At 36.6% G+C, this 20,040-nt stretch overlaps 1 protein-coding gene across 5 annotated transcripts in view; it reads right to left on the reverse strand.

Annotated features, from left to right (window-relative positions):
• The window catches only part of csmd3a (CUB and Sushi multiple domains 3a), a 598,216-nt gene that overhangs the window by 31,533 nt on the left and 546,643 nt on the right, over positions 1–20,040 (reverse strand). For all 5 annotated transcript variants that reach the window (XM_068214255.2, XM_068214256.2, XM_021467030.3 and 2 more), the window contains one exon: positions 2,045–2,218. In XM_068214255.2, the coding sequence (XP_068070356.1) occupies positions 2,045–2,218 (174 nt within the window). The remainder of the gene's footprint in view (positions 1–2,044; positions 2,219–20,040) is intronic.

Here is a 20,040-nt window from a genome sequence, read left to right on the forward strand (position 1 = left end):
AGTGTAAAAATCAACTGTTTAACTCTAGGGGAGTTGTAAAACGAACCTGTTTCCAAAAAAGTGGAGTCCAGTAAGAAACAAACAAACAAACAAACAAACAAAAAAAAGCTGGCGGCAAAACTTTAGGTTTAACCAATTGAAATGAAATGTATATAAATCCCATGCAGTGTCCATTTCAAATACAATGTATAATGTATAGTGATGTTTTTTAATAGTTAGGATACACTCAGAAATAAAAGTACAAAATGATACAAAAGTCAATACAGTAGCCTTTCCAATAAATTAATTTCATGTAAGTGTACATGTGATTAGCTAAAGGATCCTTAAAGGAAAATATTATTACCTCAGAAAGTACAAATTTGAACTTTTGAAACCAGCTCAGCGACAGCTTTTGTTCATTGTGTCTACTTTACAGTTTTTCTCATTTGCTTTGGTTCATCTTTCAAAACTAAATTTCTATGAGAGGTGCTTAATTCAGAAACACAGCTTTATATTTAGTTTATATAATCTGATTCTTCTATATACTTTGCCCTCTCTTTCTCAGTTTAAGCATCATTGGGAAAAAACACTTGTACTTGGTTTGGATGAGGAATGGTGGGAAATGGCTACCGAGAGGGTTAATTCCTCTTCTTCCTGGGCCAGACTGAGTCTGGTTCAATTTAAGGTTCTTTATAGAATTCATCTAACGAATGTCAAACTGAGTAAGCTATTCCCAGGCGTAGATGTTTGTTGTAATAGGTGCTCATTGGCTCCTACTGATCATACCCACATGTATTTTCTTGTGCAAAGTTGGAAAGTTTTTGGAGTTCTTTCTTTGATACTTATTCTACAATTTTTTTAATTTCTCTCGAACCACGCCCTTCGATTGCTATTTTTGGTGTAACGGCTTTGTTTGATAAACTTTCAAATAAGAATGCTAATGTTCTAGCCTTTGCGTTACTGATAGCCCGGAGATGGATTTTATTACACTGGAAGTCTTCTAAATCTCCTCCTACTGTCTCAGGGTTAGAAGATTTGATGCCTTTTCTATATATTGAAAGAATTAAGTTTACATTAAGAGGTTCCACTGAAAAATTGTATAAAAACTGGGGTCCTCCAATTAATTTTGTCAGGAATACAACATCTCTTTGCTGATTTCTAAGATTTTAAATTTTTAAGAAAGATCTCTGCCCTATTTATTAATGTGTGCGTGTGTTATTTATATTTTATGTACATTTATTTAGTTGCTTTGACAATTCTTGTAGGTGCTAATGTTGTGTTTTTTTAAATTATTCTCCTCCTTCGGTATGGTATGGGTGACTGAGGGTTTTTGAATGTTCTTGTTTACCCGTAGTAATTGTTAAAAAAGTGTAAATTTGTGATATTGATGTATCTTTTGTAGACTTTACAAAAAAATAAAAATAAATAAATAAATAAAAATAAAATAATAATAATTTTCTATGTCAATGAGCATTTCAGTGGCATCAGAATGACAAGTCCTTGTTTCATTGTGTGTAGGTAAGACAATAAAATTACTTCGTCAAGTTGTAAATACTACAGTGCACTGTGGATGGATATTCTGATGTAAACTATGGCTATTTTGTAATTATTTTTGCTGTTTGTGTTGTAGTTTGTTGACCAATCATGTCATTGTGATACAAAAAGGAAAAGACAACACAGCATAGCACACAGAAAAATCTAAATGTATGTTCAGCCCTTTTGCATGTAAACTGCCATGAACATGAACAATTAAACGTTGTGTGGGATGAGACTATTCAACAGAGACCAAAATAATGAATTTTGATCAACATGACATGAATAGCTGATAAAGTAGGAAACATCAGAGAATACATAATCATTTGCATAGATGTACAAAAGCATTTGCAACTTGTTCAAAGAAACTGCTTTTTTGATGTACACAGGTAGCACAATGACCTGAAGATTAAACAGGAGAGAATTTCAATTCTTATCTGAGAAATGTACCAAAGCGACTGAGAAAAACAGTAAAGATTAAATGATAAAGTATTTATTGATAAGAGGAAAACGTTCTTAAAAGTAAATATACCTATGCAGCGTGGTTGAGTGCCGCTCCATGTGGCGTCTGCTTGGCAAGTGCGTGTCGAGGAGCCCACCAGCACATAGGGGGCGCTGCAGCTGAACATCACCTCAGCTTTAAAGATGAAGCTCTGACCCTCTCGTCTGGCCCGGCTCGGGATTCCTGGATCACCACAGAACTTGGCTGAGGAGACAAAGAAATAAAAGATCGAGTCTTTTGAGGTCGACTATTAATGAAATGAGTTTTCTAAATAAAATTGCTTCAATTTGTAGTAAAAGTTGTGTAACCCCCCAGTCCTAAAAGGTGTGTAACCCACCAGTCCTCCTGCACCCAACACAGTCTGAGCTGGGATTAAAGGACCGGTGAGTAACATGTGGGGGCTCGTCCGGGATGAGAGTTAGGTTTATTGGGGTGAGTGTAACAGAGGCCAGCTAGGGAAGTGCTGTGCAGGTAAACCTCACTCTTCTGACTTCTAAAGGCGCTCTAGCAACAGATGCATGAGGTCTTGGTCTTTAGCCTCCTTGATAGAGCAACCGACTCCAATACAAAGAAGCGCTGGTTCGATCCCAGCTCAGAACGGGTTGGGTGCAGTAGGACCGGTGGGTTACACATGGGGACTCATCTGGGACGGGAATGAGGTTTAGAGGGCTGAGTGTAACGGAGGCCAGCCAGCGAAGTGCTCTGAGGTAAACCTCACACCTCTGGCCTCAAAAGGTTCTCTAGTGAGAAACGCTAGAGGCCACGGTCTTTAGTCTCCTTGATAGAGCAACCAACTCTCATACAAAGAAGCGCTGGTTTGATCCCAGCTCAGAACGGGTTGGGTGCAGTAGGACCGGAGGGTTACACATGGGGACTCGTCCAGTATGGGATTGAGGTTTAGAGGGCTGACTGTAACGGAGGCCAGCTAGCGAAGTGCTCTGAGGAAAACCTCACACCTCTGGCCTCAAAAGGTTCTCTAGTGAGAGACGCTAGAGCCCATGGTCTTTAGCCTTCTTGTTAGAGCAACCGACTCCCGCGCAAAAAAAAATAAAATAAATAAAATAAATAAATAAATAAAAATAAATAAATAAATAAAATAAAATCGCCAATTGGATCCCAGCTCAGACCAGGTTGGGTGCAGTAGGCCCAGTAGGTTACAGGTGTTTTATGAGAAACAAGGTCAATTTTATCCACTTGAAAATAAATGCAATATAAAATGTGAGCATTCAAAATAGAATGATAGAATGATAGATAGATAGAATGGTCGATAGATAGACAGACAGAGAAAGAGAAGGTTGAGTTTTTTGAGGTCGACTTCAATAAAATAAGTTTTCTAAATAAAATGGCTTCAATTCGTAGAAAAAGGTGTTTAATAAAAAAAAGGTCGATTTATTTTTGCACTGGTAAGCTAATGCATTATAAAATGTGAGCACTCAGAATACAGACAGATTTATGAGTTTGAAAATCACTACTTTTTATAAATATATGTCTGGCTATCTGAAACAGACTTCTCAGACATCTCTCGACCATGGAGAATTTCATTAAACTAAAACAAACTATAATATATCAAAGATTGTACGAACTTAAAACTGATCTTAAACTGAAATAAAGCTAAAAGCAGCATCCAAATAAAAACTAAGCAACTGAAAAAGCACATAACTGAATATGAAAGATATGATTTCAGAAAATATTATTTTCTTATTATAAAAATATGCCAAATAAATAAAACTAGCATATATCTTGTCAGATAAACCATATAATGATAGTTAGAACAATTTAGAAGATAGAATGATGGATATGGATTGATGGATGGATAGACAATAGAATGATAAAAATAACAATATATTGACAGATGATAGATGAGTGGATGGATAGAAAGAATGAAAGATAAACAATATAAATGATAGCTAGAACAAAATATATAGAATGATATACTGATGGATGGATATATGAATAGATGGAAAGACAGAGAAAAGATAAACAATAGAATGATATATAGAACAATATATAGAATGATAGACTGATAGAATGATATAAAAAGTTTGACAGAATGATGTATGGTTAGATGAATAGATAGATAGGCACTAAATGACAGAAGGATAGATGGGTGGATGAATAGACAATAAAGAATGACATAGAATAATAGATAATGATAGACTGATATATAGAACAATATATAGAACCATAGAACAATAGATAGAATGACTAAACCATAGGTAGAATGATAGATGATAGATAGATAGATAGATAGATAGATGGATGGATGGATGGATGGATGGATGGATGGATGGATGGATGGATGGATGGATGGATGGATGGATGGATGGATGGATGGATGGATGGATGGAACAATAGTATGATAAATAGAAGAATAACTAGATTAATAGATAAAACTATAGATCAAAAGAATGATAGATTGAATGACAGCTAGACAGAATGATGGATGGATGAATGGATAGAAAGATGATGGGTGTTTATGAATGGGTAGGTAACCAATAGAATGATAGAAAGAACAATAGATTCACAGAATGATAGAAAGATGGATGGATGGATAGACAATAAAATGTTAGTAACAATAGATAGACAGCATGACAGACTGATGGATGGATGGATGGATGGATGGATGGATGGATGAATAGATGGACGGATATATGGATGGATGATAGACAAAGAAAAGATAAACAATACAATGATATATAGAACAATAGACAGAATAATAGACAGAACGATAGAATGGTAGAATAAAAGATAGAATAGATAGATTGACAAATAGATGGATGGAAGGATGGATGGATAGACAATAAAAATGAAATGGAATAATAGATAATGATAGACTGATATATAGAACAATACATAGAACGATAGAACAATAGATAGAATGACTGGACCATAGGTAGAACGATAGACAGATAGACAGACATACAGATAGATAGATAGATAGATAGATAGATAGATAGATAGATAGATAGATAGATAGATAGATAGATAGATAGACAGACAGACAGACAGACAGACAGACAGACAGACAGACAGACAGACAGACAGACAGATAGATGAAAGATAGACAGATATACGATAGATAGACAGACAGACAGACAGGCAAACAGACAGATAGACAGACAGACAGAAAGACAGACAGACAGACAGACAGACAGACAGACAGACAGACAGACAGACAGACAGACAGACAGACAGACAGATAGATAGATAGATAGATAGATAGATAGATAGATAGATAGATAGATAGATAGATAGATAGATAGATAGATAGATAGATAGATAGATAGATAGATAGATGGTATGAATGAATGGGTAGATAAACAATAGAATGATAGAAATAACAATAGATTCACAGAAATATAGATAGATGGATGGATGGATAGACAATAAAATGATAGTAACAATAGATAGACAGAATGACAGACTAATGGATGGATGGATGCATAGATGAATGGATATATGGATGGATGGATGGATGGATAGACAGAAAGAAAAGATAAACAATACAATGATATATAGAATAGTAGACAGAATGATAGACAGAACGATAGAATGGTAGAATGATAGATAGAATAGATAGATTGACAGATATATCTATAGAACAAAAGAACGACAGACAGACGAACGGACGGACGGACGGACGGACGGATGGATGGAACAATAGTATGATAAATAGAAGAATAACTAGATTAATAGATAAAACTATAGATCAAAAGAATGATAGATTGAATGACAGCTAGACAGAACGATGGATGGATGAATGGATAGAAAGATAGAATGATGGGTATTTATGAATGGGTAGGTAACCAATAGAATGATAGAAAGAACAATAGATTCACAGAATGATAGAAAGATGGATGGATTGATAGACAATAAAATGATAGTAACAATAGATAGACAGCATGACAGACTAATGGATGGATGGATGGATGAATAGATGGACGGATATATGGATGGATGGATAGACAAAGAAAAGATAAACAATACAATGATATATAGAACAATAGACAGAATGATAGACAGAACAATAGAATGTTAGAATGATAGAATAGATAGATTGACAAATAGATGGATGAATGGATGGATGGATGGATGGATGGATGAATAGACAATAAAAAATGAAATAGAATAATAGATAACGATAGACTGATATATGGAACAATAAATAGAACGATAGAACAATAGATAGAATGACTGGACCATAGATAGAACGATAGATAGATAGATAGATAGAACGATAGATAGATAGAACGATAGATAGATAGATAGATAGATAGATAGATAGATAGATAGATAGATAGATAGATAGATAGATAGATAGATAGATAGATAGATAGATAGATAGATAGACAGATAAACTTTAGAAATATGAGTCCTTTACTATGATTTATGATATCAATAATAAAGTAAGCTGAAGGGTAAAGAAAAGAAAAGACTGATTAACTCCATGCAGCCTGTTTATCTTTAATGCAGGCTAACCAGCATCTGATAACCTGATTCTGTTTCTGATTATTCCTTCTGTCCAGATCCCGTCAGCACTGCTGTCAAGGAAAGCCTAGCGGGACAAACCTTGTTTTCTAAAGGATTCATCTGCGAATAACCCGACCTGACCCTCAAAACAAACCCCTGAGAAGAACACGGTCAGCGCAAAAGAAATATAACATTTAAAAATACATGAAGAGAGACGGACAGCGCAAATTCATTTCCAGAGGAACAGTCAATTATTAATCAGACAGATCTACAATCCTGGAGGAAAATCCCACAGCACTTTCTTTCTTTTTTTGCATTTCAAACTCAAGAGATGATTTTCCAGAAGCCATGATGTGAATGTTCTTGTAAACTCAAACCATATATTTGTCCACAATATAAGTGCATCAGACTGTAAAATTAAAGTAAACAGCTAGACGGTGGGTCTCTTAACTGGCACGCTTCAGTTTCATCACAGAAAAAGACCGAAAAACACCTTTGAAAGCAAACCAGACTGACAGACCACAAATTAAATCTATTTCCGCATTTGATATGTCATGATTTCAGAGGGGCAAATGCGTTTGACATATGAAATCGCAGCAAATTTGCAGGGTATTTAAAGATCAGAAGTTGGCCTGTGAGTTTTAGTGGCCCCGCGAGTGCAGAGGTTAGCTCACCTGAATGTAAATCAGAGTAATTATGCCTCTTTAAAATAAGAAGCAGAGGGCCAGAGGGGGCTCGGCGGCTGACATGCTCTCTGATGTTTAATTCACAGAGAGCCCGAGCCCACTGGAAGCGAGTGGGACCACACAGACTCTGTCCAGTGCGGTCAGACAGATGAGCTGATAATCAGATGCAGCAGGTTTCACTGCGCTGAATCAGTGTCTGTCAGTGGACTATGAGGATATACAGCTATACAGTGGATTAAAGTGGACAGACAGACAGACAGACAGACAGACAGACAGACAGACAGACAGATAGATAGATAGATAGATAGATAGATAGATAGATAGATAGATAGATAGATAGATAGATAGATAGATAGATAGATAGATAGATAGATAGATAGATAGATAGATAGATAGATAGATAGATAGATAGATAGATAGATAGATAGATAGATAGATAGATAGTTTGATGGAAAGACAGAAAAAAAGAAAACATTACAGTACTATATAGAAGAATTGATAGAGCGATGGATGGATGCGTAGATGAATAGATGATTAAATAGAATAATAGTATGATAGACTGATATATAAAATGATGGATAAATGAATGAATAGATGGATGGAAGTAAAATTTTAGATAAAGACAGAAGATGGATGGATGGATGGATGCATGGATGGATGGATGGATGGGAAATTTGTGATGAATACAGATTGATGAAAGGATGGATGAGTGGAAGAAAACATTAAGATAAATATGGATAGATAAATGGATGAATGGATAGGTATATGGACAACAATAGACAGATAGACAGGTTCTAGATATACAGAAAGAGAGATAAACAATACAATGATATATAGAACAAAAGTAGATTCAGTTGATGGATGGATGCATGAATAAATAGAATAATAGTATGATAGAATGATAGATAAAATGATGAATGGATGAATGAATAGATGGATGGAAGTAAAATTTTAGATAAACGCAGATGTATGGATGGATGGATGGATGGGAAATTTGTGATGAATACAGATTGATGGAAGGATAGATGAGTGGAAGAAAACTTTTAGACAAATACGAATAAATAGATGGATGAATGGATAGGTATATGGACTAGAATAGACAGATACACATTCTAGATATACAGAAAGAAAGATTAACAATACAATGATGTATAGAAAAATAGTAGACTCAGTAGACGGATGGATGGATAGACAATATGATAGTTAGAACAATAGATACAATGATAGATATAATGATGGTATGGATGGATGAATAGAGAATATGATAGAATGATAGAAAGAACAATAGATTGACATAATGATATACATATAGATGGATGGATACATGAATGGAAATAAATAATAATGAAATAGAATGATAAACATGGATGGATGGATGGACGGATGGATGGGCAGAAAAGATGAATGATATATAGAAAAATAGACAACATAATAGACAGCATGATAGAATATCTTTCTGGATATATGGATGGATGGATAGACAGAAATGATAAACAATACAATGATATGTGGAACAACAAAGAGAATGATAGACAGAACAATAGAATGATAAATACAACACTAGATAGCTAGATAGATAGATAGATAGATAGATAGATAGATAGATAGATAGATAGATAGATAGATAGATAGATAGATAGATAGATAGATAGATAGATAGATAGATAGATAGATAAATAGATAGATAGATAGATAGATAGATAGATAGATAGATAGATAGATAGATAGATAGATAGATAGATAGATAGATAGATAGATAGATAGACAAATGGACGGGCAGAGACAGACAGACAGACAGACAGACAGACAGACAGACAGACAGACAGACAGACAGACAGATAGATAGATAGATAGATAGATAGATAGATAGATAGATAGATAGATAGATAGATAGATAGATAGATAGATAGATAGATAGATAGTAGATAGACGGATGGACGGGCAGAGACAGACAGACAGACAGACAGACAGACAGACAGATAGATAGATAGATAGATAGATAGATAGATAGATAGATAGATAGATAGATAGATAGATAGATAGATAGATAGATAGACATTTGACTTTCTGAAACAGCTATTCTACATGGTTCATGCTGAGCAGTATCAGAGAAAGCCTAACAGGGCCATTTTAACACTCATCAGCTGTGATGGCCGTCAGCCGCCGGTGTGCTTAAAGCTCTTAAACAGTTTTAAACGGCAGATCAGTCAGTCTGCAGCCGTGGAGATCAGCCTTTCTCAGCAGGTCTTTGAAATATAAAGCCTTTATAGTCTGCTGCGATACAACCAGAACCAGCCTGTCATATTCCTCACATGCTACCTAAAGATGAACTGGCAATGTGTGTCTGCATTATCTGCACCCACATATGCAGGATTTAAACATTAAAGGTTGCATAGAATGAAAATCTGGACGTTCATATAGCTGAATAATAAGAGTTCAGTACATGGAAATGGCATGATCCTCAAACATTTCTGTAAATCATTTAAACAAGTGTAAAAATGAGTGTAAACCCCTAGTGAAAATCAGACCAATGGAGCAAAACATTGACTCTGACAATCCACATAAGGTCTATTTAACTGCATCTCTGTTAGTTTAAAGGTGCAGTATGAAAAGTATGAAAGTTTGACACCCAGTGTTTGAACTAGGTACTGCACGCCTGGTTCAAAACAAAGCAGGCACAGGTTGCCAGATTGACGACATCAACAGAAGTGTGCCTAACTATCGAGCCTAAAGGCTGATTTAAGTCATGTTCAAAATAAAAGCAACGACACGCGAAAGGAGGATTATTTTCCACATTAAAAGTTTTTGTTAATACCTAAAATTTATATATTAGAAACGGCTTCCCCTCAGAGACACATCATGTGCTTTATTTAGTGTTTAATGGTAATAATTTGAATTTGAAGGCCATTTTACATGACATTTATTGCCATACTACTGAAAGCAGCAGCAGACAGTTCACCTCAGATCTAAAAAAATAAATAAAACGTTTGAAATTGAACTTTAGAACTGTGAAATAATACAAACCAAACACATACCAGTGATTAAGCATCTACATTTAATAATGATGAAGAGGTTTAATATGTATTAATTAGATTATAAACCTTATAGTCTTATTTGAGTGCAGTGAGTGCACTATTCTGTGCTTCTGAATGGCTGTATTTACATTACTGTCGTGCTTCGTCTGGTGCGAACAGTCAAACTGCTTACTGTGTATCTTGTCACATATGTAATGTAACCTGCTCTCCAAAAACATCTGAGTAAAATTTTCTTAGTTCAGAGAGTATTTGATCCCTTTTTAAATAAGGGCAAACAGGTTGGTAAAAAGTAGAGCTGCGGTTTGTGGAGTTGATCGAGCTCAAATCCGGATTGGCTAATCGGGAGAACCGGGAGAAATCCCAGTGGGCCGGTCTGTTTTTTTGGCCGCGAGGCTACCTGTTTTATTTTTTATTTAAAAAATACTGTTTAAAGAGTGCCACTGTGGTCCAGTGGTCAGCACATTGCGAAACGACGCCGCTGTCCCGAGTTCAAACCTTACCTGTGAAGTTTTTTTATTTTATTTTCATTTTAGCATCAAGACATATAATCCAGTTTGGGTTACTTATATAGGTGTACATATTTTTTTTTTTTTTTTGTGACACTATTACGAAGGACTGGATATTTAAAAAGAATTTTGCACAGAATATACATTCAGATATTGCAGGAAAGGACATTGTGATGTTTTAAAGAATAGTGTTGGAGATTTAGCTACACTTTAATGTTCTCATATTTATGAAAAACATTTGAAGTTTTAAAGCAGCTGTGTCCTTGAAAAAGATGTAATAGTGTCATTAGAGCACATCACACCAGTATTAAAAGAATTACACTGGTTACCTGTGCACCAAAGAATACATTTTAAGATTCTTTTATTAGTTTATAAAGCACTACACAACATGACACCTTCCTACATTTCCTACTGTTCATCAAAATATAATCCAAACCGTTTGCTACGCTCTTCTAGCGCTGGACTTTTAGAATTTTACTCTGTAAACCTGATGCGATCTATAGGCACTTCGTTTAGCCATTATGCTCAAAAAATTTGGAACTACCTCCTTCATGAAGTGAAAGAATCCCCTAGTATTCATGCTAGCATGTAAAAAGCGTGTTAAGACGCATCTTTTTAAAATTGTGTATGAATACACAAGTTTGTAAGGTGAACGCATTTTATCTGTATTATTGTAGATTTATGTATTTATGCATGTATGGTGTGTGCTTTCATATAAGGACAATTGTATGTGTGATCATGTGGATATGTGCTTATATTTTGTGAACATTAATGTTTTTTTCTGAGTATATGTGATGAGTTTATTTGGTCTATTTTAATGCTTTTTTGTTGTTTGTGAGGCACTTTGAGTTGCATGTATGTTTAAAAAGTGCTTTACAAATAAAATGTATTATTATTATTATTATTATTATTAGACACTGAATTGGAAATTATTTTAATATAGTCAGTCGTGAACTGAGGTGGGCCGGTCTAAGGCTTGAAACTCCAGAGCTGAAAAGGAGTCCCACTCCGGCCCTGATCGAGCTGATTCTCTGCTGAGATTTTGAGAGATTCAACATATTATATTTCAGTTGATTTCATCTAAGGCTGTGACTGAAGTCAGTTGTAGTTTTGTGGTACTCCTATGTGTTCCTGCTCAATCATCACCTAATTAATCTTTTCATTGTCTCATTATTTAAAGAGGTGTAAGAGAACTAGACAAGGATAAGAGAGTGATCTGGATATTTATACTTGTTTATATTATTTGCTTAATGCTCGTTTTGTTTAAAGTTACAGTTTATATACCTGACTGTTTGTATTAATTGACAAAATTGTATTACAAATAGTATATAAATATAAATATATTCATTCATTTTAATACAAGAAATGCTGCTGTGAAGAAAATATAAAACTGTGTATGGAAAGCACCGTCAATGTACCGTGATGCACCGAAATATCGAATTGAACCGAATCGATGGCATAATAATCGTAACCGAACCGAACCGTGAGACCAGTGTAGGTTCACACCTCTAGTTTCCATCCAAGGAGTCAAAGAGAACAAAATAGACACTTCTTGATTAACTGGCGCCAAATAACTACTGTAAAAAATTCCTTGCTCTGTTAAGCGTAATATTTGCTCTGTTGGGAAATATTTGCAAGAGAATGGCTAATCATTTTGACGTCAAATAAAAAAACAAAAACAAACTCAACTTGGCTGGGTGTATTTTTTTTCATAAAGTGTGACAGGCAGATGATGGATAACAGTGTAGAAACACCTCCATTATACAGTATATTAACATTATATATATATATATATATATATATAATGGACATGCTCCTCAGGTCTGGCAGGCCAAATGTGTCCCCGTGAAAACAGAATCTGTGATGTTCTTACAGCGCGAGGCGAACAATCTCATCTGACTGAGACTATTTTTTTATCTTTCTTTCTCAGAAAAAATAATAATTTCAACAGCTCCAGGCTAGAGCCAGTTATGCATAATAATCAGAAGTGGAGGACCCAGCCTGGGCCCCATGTCAGAGAATAAAGTTCCTTGATGAATAATACAATGCTTTAGAGAAGCAACAAACAGCACACAACAAAAAGCAAATCTGAATTTCACAGCGCAGCTCATTGCAGATGGACAGACTCTGCCATTTACAACATTACCTCATTAAATCCATCACAACATCTGATCTGCAATTTATTGACTTTTATTAGTATTTCTTTTATGCATTAGGTGCAAAGGTGTTTTGGTTGCTATTGTTAGATGTTGTAGGTAAGATAAAATTTTGTTTACCAAAATAAACAAAAGTGGCGAACGATGGCTCAGCACTGTCGCTTTATAGCAAGAAGGTTGCTGGTTGGATTCTTGTTTATTTCTGTGTGGAGTTTGCATGTTCTCCCCATGTTGGCGTGGGTTTCCTCTGGGTGCTCCGGTTTCCCCCACAGTCCAAAGCATACCGGCCAACACTCCCGTTTTTCAAGAGTCTCCCTTATTTCAGACCCATCTACCGCCACCCTCCTGTTTTATTATTTCTCCCAGAAATCTCCTGTAATTAGCCTCCCTTCCCCACCCCCCAGTACTCAGCTTTTTGGTACAGTATATAACATCCCCGGATTGCCGACTTTTGTTTAGTATCCGATCACAGCAGCTACCCAGCAGGGCCGGAGTGGGACTTCTTTTCAGCCCTGGAGTTTCAAGCCTCAGACCAGCCCACCTCAGTTCACGACTGACTATATTAAAATAAGGTCATTTCCAATTCAGTTTCTAATTACACTATCACGCCTTTTTTTTGAGAAAACAGCTGCTTTAGAACTTCAAATGTTCAACAACCCTAACAGTATTATATGTCTTAACAATAAAAAAGAAAAAAAAAAAAAATACTCAGACGAGGATCAAACCCGGGTCAGTGGCGTCAAAACCTAATGTGCTAACCACTCGACCACAACAGTTATAAGATAAATTACCTGCAGGCTGTATCTTGGACATGAGGCTGCAAGAAAATAGATAAAAAGAGCAGAGCTGCGGTAAAATATTGAATAAGAAGACTGTGGTCAAGTAAATAAATACATTAATTTAAAAAGTGTGACTGCTGAGAGCAACAGATTCTGGAGCTAGGGACACCGACCCCTGCAGCCAAAAATGGACCGGCCCACCGGGAATTCTCCCGGTCCTCCCGATTAGCCAATCCGGGCCTGCTACCCAGTGCGTAGTACAGAACAGCAAAAAAGTTGTTTTACAGCCACCTTATAATGTACCATTTCTTATAGACACTAGTATGGGATGCTGAAATGTAATGTTGACAGTTTGACCACATTCCTCCTCTTACCAACGGAAAAATAAAAATAAAAATTATCATTCAGAAACATCTTGCAAGATTCGCGTTTGCATGGGTTCAGCTGTGTTCTCTTTATTTTCTGTGTCTGACTCAGGCTCAAACTGAAAGAGCCTCACTGACAGAGTGGAGGAACTATACATCACCTTGTATGCTAATTGGCTGCTAGCATAAAACTGGTTCCCTCGATAAAATCCCTATAGGATTTTCCCATAGGCTCTGTGTTCAAACACTGTTCATTACACTTACACGTTTTGTCTAGCCGGATAATCTTTACATGAAAATACAACTTTGAGCACTTTTGGATCTTTAATGCAAACGCAAGACTTGAAAAGCTAATATTAGGCTATAAACAGACGACAGAGGATTCAGGGCGCTGGTCTGTGACGTTAGCACCACCCTGCTACAGACAACTTTTCTAGCTTATTTTTATAAATATGCTCCATGAAAAGAATTAATCTCTCTGTTTATTATATTATAATCCACACTATACATTATAAACCAATAAATACGCAAAAACATCTGTATACACCTATGTGCCTTTTGGATCGTTTTTACGTGGGAAATACATTTTGTCTTGCTTTACGGTTGTTGTAAAAGTTTTAAAACTGTATGCATAAATGTGCCTACATAGTATTACCATAAGACATATTTAAATAAGTGTATCGCTCGCATGCACACAGTCCAGTTACCTTAGTACAGGGGTCACCAACCCTGTTCCTGGAGAGCTACCTTCCTGCAGAATTCATTCCCAACCCTGATCAAACACACCTGAACCAATTAATAGTACCTAAAGCGGCACTTGATAATTACAAACAGGTGTGTTTGGTCAGGGTTGCAACTGAAATTTGCAGAAAGGTAGCTCTCCAGGAACAGGGTTGGTGACCCCTGCCTTAGTAACAGATGACAGAAATGAGGCGTGAGGGACAAGCCGGCTGCAAGTTCCATCATGGACACAGAGCAACATTCAATATTCTTTTTGTCATGAAGTACAGTGAAAAGCAGCCCATACAGTCACATCTGCTTTACTTTTGATGGAGGAGTGTGAATATTGCATTTATGACAGAGTTAAATGTGCTCAGGTGAAGAAAAAACCCACCGAAAAATTACTTGATCACGTTAAAATGACAGGTAATATGTGTGCATTTATATACATTTATTCACAGGTTTGCACTACTGAGAGCAGGGAAGAGACATGCTGCACTGGTAAGCAGTATCTTCATAATATCCTTTCATTAAAATAAATGATTAACAAATTTAATAATAAATTTCAACAAAACATTATCTACACACAATATAAATTCCTAGTTATAAAACACTACAAACTATAAAATACTATTTATAAAAAAACTTCAATAACATACAAATCCAAATGCTCAACACAAGTGAGCTGCGTTCCAGACCAGCTAAGTTTGATGACGTATAATGTCTCCGACACCGCCTGCAGTCCCATTTATCAACTTGATAGCAACCGTCTTTTTAAAGAAGCATAACTGATTTAAAAACTCAAGAGTGTGCTGTAACTGATGTGTTTTATGTCGTAGAACAAATCGTGAAAATATCTTGAGTTTATGTTAACCAGAAACCTTATTTAAGTGATTTTGCTGAAATCCCTTTGACTTTGGGACGAGGGAACCGGAACTGCTAAAATGCAAACTCGCTTCCGGGTTTTTGCATACAGATTGACGTCATAGTTCCTGCACACTATTATTTACAGTCTATGGCAAGCCGTTTTAGCATTTAAACCTTTGTTCTGACTATGCATGAATATATTACGGCAAGTGGTATATCGGCTTGCCATAACAGTCTGACAGACAGCATGCAAGAGAGGCATGACGTTTGCTGGTGACGTGAAGCCGATCAACCAATCACAAAACATATTAGGTTTGCTGACTAATCAGAGCCCTCTGAGGGCGGGCCTTATAGGAGACACCAGGAAATATGATGTTGTTTACATTGTAAGCTCAGTAGCTGTTTAAAATGAAGGTAAGATATGTAAACAAATAATGTGATTTTTTTTTTTTACAAATGAATCAAGAACACACATTGTTTTGCACAAACACAATCAAACCTTAAAAAAAAACAATTGTGAACCACCCCTTTAACTAAGTTAATTAGGCAAGTTAGAGTTATTAGGCAAATCATTGAATAACAGTGGTTTGTTCTGTAGATAATCAGAAAAAAAATGATGCTTAAGGCGGCTAATAATATTGACCTTAAAATTGTTACAATAAAATTAAAAACTGCTTTTATTCTAGCCGAAATAAAACAATAAGACATTCTCCAAAAGAAAAAATATTATCAGAAATACTGTAAATAAAATGCCCTGCTCCATTAAAATGATTTAACAGATATTTGCATAAAGAATTCATATTGCACAGGAGGGCTAATAATTTTGCCCTCATCTGTATATACTTATTATTATGTATAAAAATAATACATTCAAGATTGTAAACAGGTTGCAAAAATTGAATCCCCTTAAAATGCATTTATGAAAATGCCGAAAAAAAAGGAGATTCAAGCCTTATTTTTTGCTCTATTCATGTGAAGCCGTGCAGAGCTGGATCTCGGAGACGAGGCTTTAATTTCTGAGCTGCCATTTGTCTATGATCTGTGTGCTTGGAAGCGTGTATTAGCATGCCTCTAATCTTGTAGCGCTGGCAGACTCCCGCAAGAATGACTTACGATTTATGCCTTATCAGCACTAAAACGTGACAATCTCCAATTCGTCACAGCTTATCAAGAGCCCAGCGCATGCACAGGTCCTTTAAAAGGCCGAAGCTGAACACTGTGTGTAGATTTACAGCATTACATCTGGTAAAAAAGCCTCACCGTTTGACCAAGAATTCAGTCAAGTGAAAAATCCAGCCCTCAAAAAAACATCTGCAAACTTTCTGTGCCGTTAATGAGGAGTAAATTAATGAGCTGTTTACTTTAAAACAGCATATTTTGCTGGAGTTCAACTAAAACTTTATGAAAGTGGCATTAAGGAATAACGATAAAAGAGTCATTTGTTGTTTCAGAAGGTGAAGGAAGTTTTATAACTCAATATACATTCATTCTTCATTCATTTTCATTTGGCTTAGTCCCTTTATTCATCAGGGGTCATCCCAGCGGAATGAACCGCCAACTTATTCAGCATATGTTTTACATATGTTTTACTGGGAAACATCCATACACTCTCATTCCCACTCATACACTATGGAAAATTTAGCCTACCCTATTCACCTGTACTGCATGTCTTTGGACTGTGGGAGAAACTGGAGAACTCGGAGGAAACCCATGTTCCACACACAAATGCCAACTGACCCTGCTGAGGCTCGAACCAGCGACCTTCTTGCTGTGAGGTGACAGCACTACCTACTGCACCACCCTTATAATATTTAAAGGGCCATGAAACCCCCTCGTTTCAGCAGTGTGTTTTCACACCTCTACTTTGGAAAAAGTCCGAAAAGTGGGCGTGTCCAGCTCTGTTTAAGGGGGGAGTGTCGGAGGAAGAAAAGAGGCTTGGTGTGGGAGTGTCTATTTGGGCGCGCTGAGTTTCAGAGTCAAAACACACACACACACACAGGGGACAAAGGGACTGTGTTTACATGGACACCTGTAGTCGAATTATTTGCCAAATTATTAAATGGTGGACTTTAAATGCAGTTTGGCTCTTTCATTCAGGGAATTAATTAATGTCCCTCGCGACAAACGAGATATTTGATTCGAGGAACTGCTGTAAGCCTGTATTTTTCATGCAATGTTTGATACCGCATGGCGAATGAGAGAAAAAAAAAAACCTCAGCATTTCCCGGAAACTTAGATGAACACGGCAGGTAGCGTCAGAAAGCCGTGTGTGTTATTCCGGTCACAAAATGCGGTGAAAATCCTACATGAGGTTAAAGTTTGGTTGTAGTGCTAACATGTTTACACTCAGTGCTATAGTTTGTTCAATACGAACAAACTGAATAAACAAAGAGCACTGATCGCTCTCTTACCAAATCTGTAGAGACAGGACAATCACCAGCAACAAGAGCCGCGTCTTTATTAAGAGGAGGCTTCAAGCGAATCCGGATCTTAGCGTTTGCAGATGAGAACAGCTCTCAGGTAAACAATAATCCTCCTAAGACACGTAAGTTATTGTTGTCGCGAGTCGCGTACACTGTTAATCCACACGTGACTCCAGCTGGGCTCTCACAGAGAGAAAATAAAAACAAAACTTAACTGCAGCAAACTATAAAAGCAACACTTCACACTTGTTTTGCCAACACAACGTGGCGTCTCTGTCGCCTAAACACTGTGACAGTAATGAATATTAATGAAGTTGCACAATAGAGCGCGCTGATTGGTTTGAACCAAGCCTTATGCCTAGTTCAGACTGCTTGATTTTAGCCCCGATTTTGACTCGCCGACAGGTTTTGAGAAATCGCCGACAAATGCCTGAAATCACAGGCAAATCGCTGCTCGTGCACGTGAGTGACAATCACACAGTACGAACTATCAAAGACGCGATCTGAGAGAATCGCAGATGAGTCGCAGATGCCTGTGAGATATTTGGCGTGCTAAATATCTGGAGCTGTCGGCGATTCAAATCATGCTGTGTGAATTGAGTTTTGACTGAAAATAACATCAGCGATCACCTACAGCCAATGAGAGAGCAGCTTTCACTTGTGTGTGTGTGTGTGTATCTGCTGCTGGCCAGCGGGAGGCTGGGGGAGAAGTTAAAAGCGCTCTTTTTCGGTTTATTTGGACCCACGAAATGGAGGAAAAACTAGTGGAGGTTTGACTGGACTCAGGAGCAACCGTGTCGGTTTGACATTTCATACAGAAAGAAATTAGTTTATTATCAACGTTGAGAAGAAATGGCTAATTCCCTTTAAACCCAGGTGAGCAAACATGTACATGTTCTACCCCATTAAAGGCTTCTTTCTACTTGTTTTTGGCTGTGAGACGTAGTTTGGACGAAGTTGTCGGCGATTCTTCCTATAGTAAAGTCATGCAATGTGAACGTCCATGTCGCCAAACCATCTTGCAGTGTAAACAAAGCAGCGACGAAACGCTAGCCCAGATAGTCATGAAAAATTTGTTTCAAACCGGAAGTGCTTGAAATAACGCAAAAACAACCAATTTACACTTTTTAGTGAAATATAGGTGTCCTAATAGTGTTTTTAGCAGTGTGGGACACATATACGACTGTCAACAGCTCAAAAATGTGTTTTGGTGTTTCGTGACCCTTTGAATTATGAATAATTCACTGCCATTTGGTGAAATAGTTGCTTACAAAGTCAATTAAATAAAGAAAAAATATATATATTATTAAATACATTTGTAATGATTTAGGTATGAATGCCACTGGGTGAAACAGTTGCTTATAAATAAAAAAATATGTTAAATATAAAATAAAAAAATATTATTGAATACATTTATTTAATTTACATTTGCAAGGTCTGTGCTGCTAATGAGGAGTAAATTAATGAGCTGTTTACTTTAAGGCAGCATGTTTTGCTGGAGTTGGACTAAAACCGTATGAAAGTGGCATTATTAAGTGAGGGTAAAAGAGGCTTGTGCCGCGTGTTATTTATTGAGCATAATGGAGGCATTAATGTATGGATTTCTGCCTTCTGAATGGAGAAATGCCATAAAGTCGTCAGGAATGAAATGCTAATTACAGTCTGTCTCAGCGGACTCTAGAGATTGCTTTTCTTTCTGGATCACAGAGGATTGTTGGTTATGGATGATGAAAAGCAGGTCTTTTTGCATTTATGGACGACAGGATTGTGCAAAAAGCTCTTACAAATGAAGGCTGATAAGCGTGCTGGTATCGCAGTTATTCAGCGTGTACCTTTGTGCTGGAAAAAAATGCTTCTTTTCATCTCATTTCACACCTCATTTGCATTCGACTCACAAAAGTAGTCGAAAAACATTAAAAATCAAATGTTTCAGATTCTTGGCTCTTAGCAGGTCCTGTAATGAGTTTTTTTTCCACCATCTGTTTTTGTGTTTTTGGTAATGAGTTTGATCCATGTATC

Source organism: Danio rerio, chromosome 16 (assembly GCF_049306965.1).
Source record: "Danio rerio strain Tuebingen ecotype United States chromosome 16, GRCz12tu, whole genome shotgun sequence".
Lineage (NCBI taxonomy): Eukaryota > Metazoa > Chordata > Actinopteri > Cypriniformes > Danionidae > Danio > Danio rerio.